General features: G+C 37.1%; 1 protein-coding gene across 4 annotated transcripts in view; it reads left to right on the top strand.

Moving 5' to 3' along the window:
- Window positions 1–11,484, top strand: part of ING3 (inhibitor of growth family member 3) — a 33,490-nt gene extending 22,006 nt beyond the window's left edge. Inside the window, exons 5-13 of one of the 4 annotated variants that reach the window (XM_023762398.1) lie at window positions 564–660; window positions 2,373–2,444; window positions 3,229–3,348; window positions 3,606–3,763; window positions 4,285–4,478; window positions 6,240–6,432; window positions 7,567–7,605; window positions 9,016–9,157; window positions 10,941–11,484. In XM_023762398.1, the coding sequence (XP_023618166.1) occupies window positions 564–660; window positions 2,373–2,444; window positions 3,229–3,348; window positions 3,606–3,763; window positions 4,285–4,478; window positions 6,240–6,432; window positions 7,567–7,605; window positions 9,016–9,132 (990 nt within the window). In that variant the 3' untranslated portion in view covers window positions 9,133–9,157; window positions 10,941–11,484. Of the gene's footprint in view, window positions 1–563; window positions 661–2,372; window positions 2,445–3,228; window positions 3,349–3,605; window positions 3,764–4,284; window positions 4,479–6,239; window positions 6,433–7,566; window positions 7,606–9,015; window positions 9,940–10,940 lie in introns of those variants that run through there. The other 3 variants (XM_023762399.1, XR_002831654.1, XR_002831655.1) reach the window with 3 other exon arrangements.
- The last annotated feature ends 4,923 nt before the right edge of the window (window positions 11,485–16,407 follow it).

Genomic DNA, 16,407 nt, shown 5'->3' with positions numbered 1-16,407 from the left:
TTTTAACCGGGCTCTTTGAGGAATGCAGTTTTCTGGCTAAAAATTCCTTTTGTTTCAACCCTTTACATAAATGTCTCACTTTCCTGCCTTAGAGAAATATATGTATAGAATATCATAGCTTCTTTGTTTGTAGACTGAGGGTCTTTCATTGCTCATTCTAAATAACAATGATGTGGCATGGCCGTGTGGACGGCCTTGTTCTGAGTAGGGTCAGATCAGGCTAAAAGTAACCCAGGGCATACCAGCCCTCCTGCACCTCCCTCCCCCCCAATTCCCTAATATCATTGTTGCCTTCGTTTTTATATACCACTTTTTTCGGACACTTTCTAACAAATTGCAATTCTGCTTTCTTAAAACTGAAAATTTATTAAAGGAGACTTCAGAGCTTATTTAGCCAGCATCTTCATTTTATAGATGAATAACCTGAAGTATAGGTTAATCGATCTGCTCAAGGATGAAAAACAGAATCATTAACAGAAACAAAGATGTAGATTTCCTCATTAAACTGACACTTTAATAGTGTCCCAAATGTTGGTGGTTATCTTTGATCTTCTTTGAAACAGGTAGATCGACACTTGAGAAAGCTGGATCAGGAACTCGCTAAGTTTAAAATGGAGCTGGAAGCTGATAATGCTGGAATTACAGAAATATTAGAGAGGCGTAAGTAAAATTTACGTTTCCCATCCATGTTGGATAGTATGTGCACAAGTCACTGAGGAGAACTGGGCCCACGGAGACTTCTCAGATCCTGCACTCGGTGGATGGTGGCAACCAAGTCGGAGAGCTTGGGCCTTGGCAGGTGAAACTGTTTGGGTCATGGAAACGAGAGAGATAACGTAGAATATTCTCACTGGCTATGAAAATAAAATGTGAAGTCATTCCATTTTTAATATGCATGTATGCTAGTAAGCTGAATGGTAAGAGCAGAGATTTAAAGAAAAATAACCATCTAGAAACAAGTCAACCATTTGTCATGAAATGTATTGACTTTGCCCTGCCCGCTTAGCCTTTGTATAAATTGTAAGCTTTGAAGAAGGTTATTATTTCTCCTTAAGAATCATTTTAAGGCTTTTCCTCAACTGTGTTAATAAGAAAAATTTTAATAGGCTCCACAGTCCTGTCTCCTCTAAATTTTCTCGGATCAGCGAGAAGCCATTTTAGTATTTCTTTGCAAGGTTCTCAGCTTGATCTCTTGCTCTAGTTATCCTTATAACTTCTTGGGTTTAACTAAGGAGATTTCCCAAAAGTGGAGACATAAGCTTTGTTTTTTTTTTAAACTAATTGAGCATTTATTCCAACCTAAATAGGTGATGTCCATAAAAGCATGTGGTGTGGTGTTAAGCCCAGAGTAGACACCAGCTAAATGTTAGTGAGCTAAATCAGTATTGTGGCTGATTTCTACTAGAATCTAGTTTAAGGGTTCAAACATCTTTTTTACTTGGTTCATTTCAGTGACAAGAACATGTACATATTTCTACACACACCCCCCCGAAAAATTTACTTACAGTGTTAGGTTATGTATCTCTGTTGATATACTTTTGTTAACTAGAGAAGCAGCCAGGTATGAATCCATAGCTGTATTCAAAATGGATCCATCAATTTAGATGATCATTTAATTTAGTTGTGATATTTTTATTCCAGGGGAACCCCATCTGATAATAATAAGTATTTTGAGACAAAATAAAATGTCCTTTAGCTGCTTTGATTTTTTTTTTTTTGACACACCGTAACAGAAATTCATGCCTATTCAGTACTGCAGGAAGGTTCACAAAGCATCCTCATGAGGACACAGACAAATGAAACTAAATTGGATCAAGATATAGAAACTGAACCACCCTATGCCCTGCCACAATTTCATCTCAAGGGATCACAATAAACACAGAACATTTATTTAAAAGTATTGTAAAGCTTGGCGGTAGATTCTATGCTTCACTTTTCACAAGCAAAATCCCTTTACTGTCTTAGGTCATTTTAGTGATCAAAGAATTTCCTTTTGTACAGTAATGTCCCGTTGCTTAATACTTTAGGATCTCCCATAGAAAAGAGTTATAATATCCATTCATCCACTTATTTGGTACCTACTATTGTGCATTCCCTTAATCGAAATTAGCATGCCTTGACCTGTTTTGTACTGAAGGTGAATATTGAGAAATGGATTTCTTATTGTTTACAGAAAGTATGCAATTGATTCAGGGTGAAATTGGCAGTGGTGACCTAATGTGTTTGACTAAAGTGACACAGGCATATACATCAGAGTTTGCTAGTCCTCTGCTGAGTGAGGGTACACAGTACCTGTAGTTGATTGACATGTAAAGTTCTGTGGTGACAGTTAATGACAGTGAATCTCTCTGTCATTTTTTTTCTTTTTTCAGGATCTTTGGAATTAGATACTCCTTCCCAGCCAGTGAACAATCACCATGCTCATTCACATACTCCAGTGGAAAGTAAGTTTGGTTTATTAGTGCAAATAAAATTTTAAATAGAATTAAAAGCTCATATTACCTGTACATTTTTTTTATTAGATCTACACAACTGATTGAGACATAAGTATCTTTCCCTTCCTTTTCTTTCGTTAGATATATATTTGTCATTGCAATTATTGGCAGACTTCTCTTCTTCACTTGGGAAAAGCATCTTTGATTTGGGAACGGGGATCTGTTTTTCCCTAAAATCCATAGAGGAAGACTGTATGGTACTAATAGCAGCATATACTTCCTACACACAAATACCTAAGGCAAACAGCAAAGTACTCCATGGCGGGCTCTTTGTCTTTTTCATTCTTGCTTCTCCAGTGCTTAGTCTACTGCTTGGCAGAAATAATGTTTCACTTAGTGACTAAGTGAATGGTAAGTCAGTTGGCTTGATGACTGTCTGCATTTTTTGACAAATCAATTTGACATGATAGAAGAGTTGATTGAAAATTTATCTAAATTGTAGGTAATGTTTTCAAAACAGAATTTCCCTCATGCTACATGTGAACCCATTGTGCATCGATGAATTAACTTCAGTACTTTCCTGCTAAAAATTTTTTTAAATGTCTAAGAAGTTTGCTCTTGATAAAACATGTAACATAGAGAGTTCTGTTTGTCCTCTTATAAGAAAACATAATGTTCTGTATATCATGAGGAACTCAGATCATAAAATGTACCAGTTTATAACTAAATGGAAGTATTATGCATTGTCTATAGTTCTCTAAAGTTAAAAAACACATGGATTCTTTATATGCAGAAAGGAAGTATAATCCAACTTCTCACCATACGACAACAGATCATATTCCTGAAAAGAAGTTTAAATCTGAAGCTCTTCTATCTACCCTAACATCCGATGCCTCTAAGGAAAATACACTAGGTAAGTATTCTTAAATGTGATTGGTTGCTTTTGCTTGTTCATGTTAAAATAAGGGAAAATTAAAGCACTCAGGATTAATGAATATACAGATTCTTTACCTGGTTAATTTCTACATAAGGAGAAAGAAGAAAAAGGAAAAAATATGACATGAAAATTTTAAATTAATGATTATATCTGTTGTGAGAAATAAAGTATTTTAAACACACTAACATTATGTTCTCTCTGACCATTTCTATTTATTCTTTAATTCTACACAGGTTGTCGAAATAATAATTCTACGGCCTCATCCAACAATGCTTACAATGTGAATTCCTCCCAACCTCTGGCCTCCTATAATATTGGCTCATTATCTTCAGGAACTGGTGCAGGGGCAATTACCATGGCAGCTGCTCAGGCAGTTCAAGCTACAGCTCAGGTAAAAAATGGAAAAGGTGTGGAACATGGTGTTTCGTTTTGTTCGAAATATTGGCAGATTCTAGTAGAAACAACTAGGTGTGGACAAGAAGTTTTCTTAATTGCACAGGTTCATTTTTAAGTCATAGTTTTATGATATCTGATATTTTATTTAAAGAAATGAACATGCAGAAATTACTTGATTGATAATGAAAAATAAAAAATAGATTCATACAGTCTCATGCAGATTCCTTCTCACAATAATTGTTCATGATGTCCATGTTCTTGACTATGACGCACAGCACCTGCTAGGACAATACTTTGTTCTATCTACCCGTTCCCGGGCGTTCTCTATAGCCTCAGAACATAGGTTGCCTTGATTTTAAACTCTTTACACAAAATAGCTTAAAATTATAATGATGAAAATGGTTTGAACAAAATAAAGTAGAATTGGTTAAACCAAAGTAATGTAACTAGTAATACTTAAGAAAGACAATCTACATATGTATGTATATTAATACTATCAATGAATGTCTATTCAAGATGAAAGAGGGCCGAAGGACATCAAGTTTAAAAGCCAGTTATGAAGCATTTAAAAATAACGACTTTCAGCTGGGAAAAGAGTTTTCAATGCCCAGGGAAACAGCTGGCTTTTCATCATCTTCAGCGCTCATGACTACATTGACACAGAATGCCAGTTCATCAGCAGCAGACTCACGGAGTGGGAGAAAGAGCAAGTAAGTCTTATTGCTACGGGAGCCCTGCCCCTTTACCAAGCGTGCAGCTGGCGGGCATCCCCTGGCTTTCATGTCAAACAGGCAGCCTATGAGGGGTCGGGATGCTTGGGGAGGTGAAAGGCATGGCATTGTCATTCATACTGCCGTACTTTGAAGAGGTAAAGTCTGAGTTAAGAGTCTTTAATTTTTCTAGTCTTAAATTGGGTTTATTAATTATTTCTGTTTTCTTTCTTTTATTCGTTAGGATAAACCATTTTATGAAACTTTCTTCATTTATAACCTCTTATTTTAGGCAAATTAATACATAAAATACAAATTAAATCCTGGGAATTTTTTGTTTTTAAATAAGATTCTTCTTTTTGATTAAGAACAAGGTGTCTTAATTCTTGGTCTTAAGTCCCCAAAATTGAAATTATGAATATATCCCTAGATTTTGTATATTATACTCTTAGGATGATTGTATTGACTTTAAATATGAAAACAATGGTACTTGGCAATGTCTGTCCTAAATACCTGCATATGCTAGGTGTTCATACAGAATGAAAGTTCAAATGCTAGGCCAACAGAATTAGTTACCTAATAATTGTATTATAATTTTTTAATGTAGTCTATTTTTGTAAGTCCCTGAAAGAATGATCAATGTAGAATTACCACAAAAGTGCTAAGTATTTTAAAAATTAATTCATCTTAATGACCCAAATTTATTACAACTGCCAGTGATAAATGTTTGTATTTTTACAATTGAATTAGCATGCAGATAATGGTAAGTTACTTGTGAATTTTAAAACTTTTGGTTTCCTGTCCTGCACAGGTAAGTATTCACACATTGGTTGATGATCATGATCATTTTTACCAAATGCTTTTTTTTAAAAATATGTGTTTTTTTTATTTTTTAGAGAGAGAGAGAGATAGAAACATCGATGAGAGAGAAACATTGATCGGCTGCCTCCTGCACATCCCATACTGGGGATCAAGCCTGCAACCCGGACATGTGCCTGACCAGGAATCGAATCAGTGACCTCTTGGTGCATGGGAGGACACTCAACCATTGAGCTACACTGGCCAGGCTCACCAAATGCTTTTCTATACATCTTTGTATTTTAGATTTTGATGAAGACTATTCAGTGTGCTTAAAAATACAAAGAATATCTGTAAGGGAGCCATAACTAATACTAATTCTTAAAGATACTGCCTACAATTTAAGTCAATAGTAAATAGTAACTGATTAAAAAATTACTTTAAAAACTCTGAAATATTTTGAAAAAAATTTCCTTTTGAATATCTTTATTCTCCAGATAGCAAAAAAATTTATTTATTTTTTTATTTTATTTTATTTTTTATTTTTTTAAAATATATTTTATTGAATTTTTACAGAGAGGAAGGGAGAGAGATAGAGAGTTAGAAACATCGATGAGAGAGAGACATCAATCAGCTGCCTCCTGCACATCTCCCACTGGGGATGTGCCGGCAACCCAGGTACATGCCCTTGACCGGAATCGAACCTGGGACCCTTGAGTCCGCAGGCCGACGCTCTATCCACTGAGCCAAACCGGTTTCGGCTAGCAAAAAATTTTAAAGAAAAATAAATCATTATGAAAAATGTTGCTCTTTGTTGTTCTAAATGATTATGCTTTTAAAACTATCAGATTAATTTGATCTTAAACATTAATTTGTATATTTGATTTCATACCACTTTTATTTAGTAGTTATTCTCAAATAACTCTGGATGCTGAGCAAATAAAACTGATGCTGTTTTTTCAGAAACAACAACAAGTCTTCAAGCCAGCAGTCATCCTCGTCCTCCTCCTCCTCTTCCCTGTCATCATGTTCTTCATCATCAACTGTTGTACAAGAAATCTCTCAACAAACAACAGTAGTACCAGAATCCGATTCAAATAGTCAGGTCGATTGGACTTACGACCCAAATGAACCACGATACTGCATCTGTAATCAGGTAAAAGTCTGGCATGTGTCTATAAAAGCACAATCTGAACAAACTAGGAAAGAACAATTTCATTTTTTTTCAAGTGCTATTTTTACTCCAGTTAAAATACCCTTGCTTTTTTTATACATATACAATTTTCTCCGGCTTTTTATAAAAATGATGTTTGTTGTAAATACAAAGAGTATAAAGAAACATGTAAGTTACCCATAATCTCAGCCCTCAGATGTAACCTGTAATTAAACATTTTGATGTACCACTACTACATATCCCACATACATATTGTCTTAGTCTGTTCGTGTTGCCATGATAGTATACCACAGGCTGCATGGTTTAAAGAACAGAACTTTGTTCCTCACAGTTCTGGAGACTGGGTAGTCCAAGATGAAGGTGCTGACTGATTTCATTCCTGGGTTAAGGAAAGGAAATCTTGTATAAATCTTGGCAAATAAAAGTAGGCTACCTACAAAAGAACAAAATCAGATTCACCCACAATTTCCCCTCCATAACACTAAAAATCAGAAGTTGATTAAATACGTATGTAGAACTTTGAGGGAGAAATTTGAGTGTTCCCCCAAAAACTGTCACCCAGAGTAAAGTTATTGTTCATGTCCATAGAATCTGAAAGTATGCCATCTAGTTGCCTTTTCTGGAAAATTATTCAGTCCATTGAGAACTTCAATGAATTCAGGAGTTAGGAAGTTGTGCTATAAAGTGCTAGCAGTGTACAGCAAAAAGGAAAATGAGAAAGGACATATAATACGTAATGAGTTTAGAAGTTTCAATGAAATGGACTGTTGACTGCTAAAATGTAGATGACCTAATGTGACCCAGGAAAAAATTAAAACCGAAGCAGGTAAGTAACCAAAAAAGAAACTTAAGGTCTTTAATAAAGGAACCATCCACAGAGATGACTCCCACAGAGCAGGTTCTTTCAGACTTTCAAAGGGCATGTAATTTCTGTGTCTCCCCCTCCACCTCCATAAAGTCTTTTGGAAAAACTAGGTAAATGTATAAATCTATGTACCCTGTTTCTTAATGCAAGTGTATATTCAGTGTATTTCCATTTTCTAATAGTATCATGAACAGTTAATTTGGATTTGGTTGCTTGTTCTGTAGTGATAATAAGATTTTTTCTTTAACCAGGTATCCTATGGTGAGATGGTGGGCTGTGATAACCAAGATGTAAGTATCACATTTTTCTATTCAGGAATGAAAAAAATCACATTATTATTTGAATATTTTTATTTATTGTGTCTTTCAGTCTAAGAAAACAGTTTGCAGTTATGTTAATTATGTAATATTAGTGCTAGAAATATTCCTCTCCAAAATAGGATAGTGTCTCTTAATGTGTTCCCTATTTTCACTTTTAAAGCTAATTTTATGGTTTTATGCAAATTGTATTTCTCAAAAAGGTGTTACATTGTATGAAAATTAGAAACACCCCTCCCCCTTTGCTAAAGAATATTGTGTTTGCTAGAATTCAATTTACTTATCACAGTGAAGAATTGGAACTTGAAAACAATACATTTTTTCAAGAAGCATGATGCTTAGGTGAAGGGTGGGGATGTTGAGCATCTAATGTGAGATTATTTTCCTCCCATTAGTGTAGTATGTCCTATTGTACTCTGCAGGTGTCAGCTGATATAAAAAAATCACTTACATTAAAAAAAAAGGAGTCTTAAAATTGCTCTTCTTTTGAAAGCTTACTTTTGATTAGAGATACTCTTTATTGAATGCTGAGAATATGTTTGTTTAGTAATTTTCACTCCCTCCTTACTTTCATATAACTCTTTTGTCCATCTTTTACTCCAGAGAGGTAACAACTCTGAATTCTATAGAAATCCTACTCAGGAATGTTATGCTAAGAGATTTAAATTTATAAACAGTGTAAAGATTGAGCAGGTTTGGCTAGGTACCTTGAAATTTGGACTTTCTCTGACTTGACAGGGTCCCAAAAACATGTTCGCATAGAAAGAGAAAGACCCTCCTTCCACTTCCCTCTTTAGAATCACTTGTGGGCTGCTGGTATTATTGTAAAACAGTATTGCCCAAGCATTTAAAGAATACCATTGGAAACTGTCTCCTAGGCAGTTAGTGGAAATGACAAATAAGATTTCTGTGATTAACCTATCGTATTCTGATCTGAGGGCTCTTGGACTGTGAGAGGGTGCAGGCCAGGCTGAGGGACCACCCCCTCCCCCAGTGCACAAATCTCATGCACCAGGCCTCTAGTATTAAATAAAATCTTTAAAATAAATTTCTTTTTTACATAAGAGACCCATCTCACTTCTTATCTTTAAAAGTTGGTATCAACTTACTCTCCAAGAAAATGAAAATTAGTAAATTTTAGTTCATTATTTAGAATTATGGAAATAGATTACATGAATCTCAGTTAACAAAGGTGCATAATTTTTCTGTGCCTCCATTGCCTCATCTCTGAAGCTTATCAGTTGGACCGTGTTGTTTATAAATCAGCTCCTAGATCTAAACATTATGTTTCCATTAATCTAATATTTGGTGTAGTGGACATAATTTAATATACTCCCTAATCTTTAGAAGAACTAAAAACTTCTTTGCAATTTTGCTTTCTAGTGCCCTATAGAATGGTTCCATTATGGATGCGTTGGGTTGACAGAAGCCCCAAAAGGAAAATGGTACTGTCCACAGTGTACTGCTGCCATGAAGAGAAGAGGCAGTCGGCACAAATAAAGATGGTCATTTCATTTGGGAAAGAGTAAGACTTCAACTAAACATTTTATATAGGACTTTAAAAGAGAAGAAAAGAGAAAGAAGATACAGTGCATTTCCAGGCAACCACTTAAAGGATTTACATAGGCAATCCTGTAAGATCTTGAACTTGAATTTTATGGGTTGTATTTTAATAATGTAAGTAAATTATTTATGCACTCCTGGTGTGCTATGAATATTATTCCAGTTAGCCTTGGATTCTTTCAGTGGCCAACATATGCAGACATTTGTATTCCTCAGCCGTTTTCACAAAGTAATGGGCATTCTATAATTTAGACTTTAAGAATTCCAACGATGAAGGTTTTAAGAAAAGTATTTTATATTCAACAGGTATGTTCTGCTGCATGTACTGCACTCCAGAGCTGTTATGTAATACTGTATATAAATGGTTAAAAAAAAGGTAGTGCTTCTAAAAAGAATTTAAGATAATGGTTTTTTAAATGCCTTTATAATAAGCTTTGTTTCTTTGTGAAACTACATTCAGCAGGCTGAAGGAAGTGGTTCATGTGATAAAGTGAGCTGGTGTCCTCTAGAGTACCTGGGTACATAAACAGAAACTCCTGTAGGTAAAAGCTAATCTGTGCCATTAGTCTTTCTATGTCTCTACATCCAGACCGAGTGCAGTTCATGAGGGTGGGAGGGGAGGGGCTGAAGGGGAAAGGGTATTAAAGTGATACATTTTTATACCAAATGTGTTTATTTTTTTGTGCAAGTAATCCTTAAAATTGGAATTGTATTAGGTGTTAAAATAAAGTTTTTAAAAAAGTACTTGTATTTATACTTTACACACTTAATGAAAATTTCTCAATTCTAATTAAATTCCAATTTTCATAATCTAAGGACTGAGGCCCAGGACACAGAAAGCTGTTTAATCTGTGATTTCTTTAATAATGCTTAGAATTTGTGATGTGAAAATAAGGGAAAGACATTTTTAATGTAAATTTGAAATGCAGATGTATTTTTTTAGATCATCTCTCTGACTTTTCCTTCAGTTGGAAGGACATGAAAGAAGTCTAATTACAGCAGGTAAAATGAAAATAATGGTTATAGATATTTGACTTAAGGCAGTGTGGCCAATTTAAGTAAAGCGACCCCTGGATTGGAGCTTAAAATTCAGTTCTGTTTTTTATTTTACCATATACTAGTATGACAGTTAATTCAATTTTTTAATCACTCTGGGCCTTACTAAACCAGGGTGATGCTAGCTGTAGGAAGTCTCTAAAGCACTTCTATGGTTTTATTCTATAGGTGCTATTTAAATTATAAATTTTGCATACTATTGAGTCTGGTCAGTAGAAAAATCCTTAAAGCTTTTAAAATATTTATTATGTCATATTTTTTATATCAAAACGTACTGGGTACATCAGATTTTTACTTTAATGAAAACTACTTATGAGCCTCTTAGAACTTATTCAGAAAACTGTGACGTCTATGCAATGCTACCCAAAGGGTTTGGGTTAGATAGGGGATTTCAAAGTTCTCTTCCAGCTTCCCAATGCCACAGCTCTGAGCTGCTGCAGTCTGTTTTATAACTGGACAGCCCATAAAGCTAAGTTAGGTTCATTTGTGGGTTACCATGATTTCATAGTATCACTAGTATCACAGTTTGGTGGTACTCAGTATTTCATGGAAATTTTATAAATCTTTAAGAAATAATATATAACGTAGTATTCAATTAGCTTATCAGCATGTTGCCTGGAGATGCTTAGTGTTATTGTTTAATGTTCTAATTAAATGTAATGATTTTCCCAAACTTATTTGTATTATAGGAATTGGTCAAAGGATAAAGCCTTATATTCAGCCTTATTTTCAGAGAAAGTTCCTTGTCAGAGTCAGGAACATCCCTACTTCCAGCTGCTACAGCCCTTTTCAGTATGTGAATTCCACTGCTTCCCAAATCACTCCGAAAACATTTTGACAAATCTTCAACGCAGACATTGACTATTTTGTGAAGTGTGTATAAAGAAGTAAACCAAAACTTTGTGCAGTTATTTAATAATGGGTGGAACCTGTTAATATCTCAGATAGCCAGACATGGAACTACCTCATCAAAAATAATGTGGCCAACTATTAGTGTTTGTTGTGACATTGACGAGGGGTATGATGAGCATTTTTGGTATTATCAAATACACATTCAAAAATCTCTGTTGTGTACAAAACTCATGTAACAATTGGTGGCATAAAAAAATACAAATGTGGGTTCACAGTTTATAGGTGGGGAAAATTGAGGCCTTACTGCTGTGGAGTGTATATTAAAATGTTCATGGTAACACACTTGAAGCAATAAATGGCTTAATTAAATGCCTAAATGAAGCTGAGTGTTTGATAAACATACAATCATTCTTTTTAAGGGCAGTTAAGTTTTTTTGCTCTTTGCTCCTTTAAAGCAAATTGTACCTATTTTAGATTTTTAGCAACCTTAGGCTGATACAGCAATAGTGCCCTTTGTCCTTAGACCTCAAAAATGGTCTTCTTGATCTAATGAATTAATTCAACCTTAGAAAAATAAATGACCACTATACTTGGTTTGGAAGGGGTAAGATACTCTTTGCATGTGTAGACATTCTAGAATGTAGACATTCAACTCTCACACGTTTAAAAGGAAATCTTCCAACAAATGGGCTTTAAGAGGAAAGATGCCCTAGAAAATGCTTATAATTTTACAAACATTAAGCACCTAAATGTTGAGAATACAGAAATGCAGGTGTGTGTGTGTGTTTGTGTGTGTTCCTGTGGGAAGTGGGAAGGACAGACATGTCCTCAAACAGTTGCGGTATTTTTTCTTTTTTTAAATATATTTTATTGATTTTTTTTAACAGAGGAAGGGAAAGGAATAGAGAGTTAGAAACATTGATGAGAGGGAAACATCGATCAGCTGCCTCCTGCACACCCCCTACTGGGGATGTGCCCGCAACCAAGGTGCATGCCCTTGACTGGAATCGAACCTGGGACCCTTTAGTCCGCAGGCCAATGCTCTGCCCACTGAGCCAAACCGGTTAGGGCCAGTTGCGGTATTTTGATACACACGATAGTGTATGAGTATACACAGCTCTCTGGGAACACTGGGAGACGACCTAGGAGGTTTCATTTGAACTGATTCCTAAAGATGGATAGTAGAGACGGTTTTCAAGGCAGAAGAGATTGTTCAACAACCACATACATTCTGGGAACTTAAAAGTAGTCAGGAATGGGTAGACATGGGGTAGAGAGATGTGTCAGGTCAGGGAACGAAGCCAGAAGCTGGGCAAGAGTCTCTTCAGGAAGAACATTTGACACTGTGCCATGGAATTGTTTGTTAATAGGAATAGTAGTGACATTTACTTATTGTTGGTTAAATACATTATATTGTTATTATTTAACAGTTTAATAAAATAGCATTTTTTATGTTTGTATTGATTTTTAGAGAGAGAGGAAGGGAGAAGGAGAGAGAGAAAAACATCAATGTGACAGCGAAACATCGATGGGCTGCCTCCTGCACACCCCCTACCGGGAATTGAGTCCACAACCCAGGCATGTATCCTGATGAGGAACTGAACCGACAATCTCTTGGTGCACAAGATGGCACCCAACCAACTGAGCCACATCGGCCAGGGCAGCATTTTTTAAATAAGATGATAAAATCAGCCCTGGCCCGTGTGACTCGGTGGAGAGCATCGGCCAGTGCACCAAAGGGTCGCAGGTTCCATTCCCGGTCAAGGGCACATACCTGGGTTGCAGGTTTGTTCCCTGGCCCGGTTGGGGCGCATGTGGTAGGCAACCTATTGATGTGTCTCTCTCAAATTGATGTTTTGCTCTCTGTCTCCCCCCGCCCCCATCCCCTGCTTTCACACTGTCTAAAAATCAAAATTAATAGAAAAAACATCCTTGGGTGAGGATTTAAAAAAAAAAAAGATTATAAAATAGGCTGACAATAGTTAATTATCTAAACTTGGAAATGTTTTAAAAATTCTATACTTAAGATTAACCTTTTCTCCCATATTTTGAAACACTACAAATTAGAATTGCTAGTCAGGATTTTTAGATTTCCTTTTTAGATGATAAATCTAAAATATTTAAGCAGATTGTGATTTCTGACCCAGGATCTTAATAGTCATGATTTGATTCTGCTACAGAGAAATAAGTTAAAGTTTAAAGTTATGAACTGACTTCAGTATTTTTTTATTGTAATTAAAGTTTGTCATAAAAAAGAGGCATATTCCCTCTGGCCATTTATATTTTAAGGTAGTAAGTCATGTATATCTTATAAGTCAATATCTTAACTAATAAATTATTAGAGACTTTGATATATCAAAATGTTTTTTGAAATAAATTTAATTTCTTAATAAATTCTTTAGAGCCATATGATTCAGTTTTTAGTTAAGTCATAGCCTCTTTTCATTTTCTTTACTGATGGCAAAAGAGGCATTATAATCATTCATTTTCCTGCTGCTTATTAACAGTTCAGAAGCCAGTGTGGTGAGTGAGTGTGGGGAATGTGTATGCTTGTGTGCATGTTGCTTCTTCTCATTCTATTCCTCATTGCCTACTCTAATGAATAAGAATACAGGCAGTCCTCAACGTACATCGTTTTATGGTTATGTCGCCATCTCCCATTTACACTATAAAAAAAAAAGTTCCGTCATTTTGATGTATGTACATAGGTGCTTTATGTTTTTTATTATTTATTTACCCCAAGTAAAGGTCAGGAATTGTTATCTTTCTTGTAAATTTTTTTTACTGTTTCACTTCATTACTGCTGTGTATGTGCTCCATGTGAGTGACATAGGTGCTTATGTAGGCGGGTTCTGACTTACGGTGAAAATCGCGTTACGTCCTGCCATAGGAATGGATCTCCAAGGTAACCCGAGGACCTACAGTAGTTTTCCTGTCCTAGCTGGTTTGGCTCAGTGGATAGAATGTCGGCTAGTGGACTGAAGGGTCCCAGGTTCAATTCCGGTCAAGGGCATATTTTCGGGTTGCGGGCTTGATCCCCAGTAGGGGGCATACAGGAGGCAGCCAATCAGTTATTTCCCTCTCATCATTGATGTTTCTATCTTTTCTCTCCCTTCCCTATCTGAAATCAATAAAAGTATATTTGAAAAAGAAAAAAGAATAGTTTCCTTAGGAAAGTATGTAAGTGCTGTCTCCAATAATGAACGAATTTAAAACATTTACAAATTTAACATCAGTTGTAGGGAAAAGCAATGGTCATATTTTAATTCTTTTTGCATTGCTAAATCTACCCCTGGAGAGGGACCCTCCGAAATTGAAAATAAGAACAATTGTAATAGTTATCAAGTTACTTTAAAAAGCTTTCTAGGTCAAATGCAATACAAGGGGCCAGTCAGGAATATTTCCAAGTAACTCTGAGCATAAATATGAGTCAGTTCATTAGAATGATTTACTAATATTATAACTAGTTAGTAGAATGTTTTAGTATGTCTTCCCCATATTCGTATCCTTGAAGCACTTTGTATTTATCTTTAATATGACAAGTGAGTTTTTAATGGGTTTCTTAAGTGTGCCAAAAGATGTTCTCACTTTACCAATTGTTGTCATTTATATATGTTAAAAGATCAATCCAGTTCTCTTGTTGAAAACAAGAAAAAAATTAAGCTGATATATCAGAGATCATATGTTTTAGATATAGAGGTAATCTTTTGACTTTATGTGGTATACCTGTGACCAAAAAACCTTGTCAAAGAATGTTTCCTTCTTATCACCCAGACTAGAGACCCGGTGCATAAAATTCATGCACGGTTAGGGTCCCTAGGCCTGGCCAGTGATCAGGGCTGATTGGGGCCTCCCTTCCCCAGCTGCTGGCCAGGGCCTCCCTTCATTCCGCATCACCCCCTGTTGGTCAGCACATGTCATAGCGAGCGATTGAACTCCTGGCCTCCCAGTTGAACTCCTGAAGGGACAATTTTCATGTTAGGCTTTTATAGATACAGATTAGCTAAATGAATGCCAGCCTTCATCAGAGTGATGACAAAACCTACCCCCCTCCCATTCCCCCATCACATACATTAATTTCCTAGGAAGCAAATTTAATACTGTAAACATTTCAAAATACCTTTTCTGAAAATAAAAATAGATGACTGAATTGTGATTACATTTTAAAAAGAAACAAGCTAAATTATGTGACTTTCTTAAGGCAATTTTTAAAATGTATTATCATTCCAAGGAATATTGCAGATCTACAGAGAAAACAAATGAGATATCTAATTGAGTAAAAGAACATAATTTGATACTATGATATGACAAAAGAAAGTTAACTTTGTATATTTTTTATATATCTACTAGAGGCCCGGTGCATGAAAATTCATGCACTGGAGCGGGGGTGGGGGGGGGTCCCTCAACCCAGCCTGCTTACAGTCCGGGAGCCCTCAGGGGCGGGAGGCAAGCCGGCGAACAGGGGAAGGCAATGCCCCCATCACACTTATGCTGCTGCCACTGCCGACAGCGCAAGCCTCGGCCGGCTCTGGTTACCTGAGTCTTAGGTGGCCCTGGGCGGCTGGGCGGCCACCATCTGAGGCTTGCCTGCACCTCAGGCTGGCCCTGGGTGGCTGGGGGGCTGAGGGCGGGTCCGGCTGCACTGTGGGCCTGCCACCCCTGGCAGGGCTGAAAGGACTGGGGGACTCCAGCAGGGCTGAAGCGACTGGGTGCCACTATCTTGTGGCTATGGGTGCCGCCATCTCTGTGATGGTGTAATGGTCAATTTGCATATTCTGTCTTTATTAGATAGGATACTAATAATAGAGGAATGTGCAAATTGTTTGGGACACCGTCACAGTAATAGTAACGACTGAACAGCACGCTGGTAGGCTGCGTGGGTCGACCAGGCCAGCAGGGGGGTTAGCAAGGGACTACCAAACGACTGAACAAGCAGGCTGCATGGGGCAAGCAGGCTGGCAGGAGGGTTAGTGAGGGATGACCAAATGACTGAACAGCACTCTGTGTGGGGTGACCAGGCGAGTGGGGGGCAGGGGGGTCAGTTGGAGGGAACCAGGCTGGTGGGGGAGGCAGTTGGGGGAGACCAGGCTGGCAAAAGGGAAGTGGGGGTGACCAGGCCGGTGGGGGGGGGGTCAGTTGGAGGCGACCAGGCCAGCAGGGGAGGCAGTTGGGGGTGACCAGGCTGGCAGGGGTGCAGTTGGGGGAGACCAGGCTGGCAAGAGTGGAGTGGGGGGTGACCAGGCCAGTGGGGGGGGGGGCGCAGTAAAGGGTGACCAAGGCCAGGGGGGGGGGGGGGAGTTTTGG

Source organism: Myotis lucifugus, unplaced genomic scaffold (assembly GCF_000147115.1).
Source record: "Myotis lucifugus unplaced genomic scaffold, Myoluc2.0 scaffold_245, whole genome shotgun sequence".
Taxonomy (NCBI): Eukaryota; Metazoa; Chordata; class Mammalia; order Chiroptera; family Vespertilionidae; genus Myotis; species Myotis lucifugus.
The sequence above is the reverse complement of the archived record's forward strand: the minus strand, read 5'-3'. Positions and strand labels throughout refer to the sequence as shown.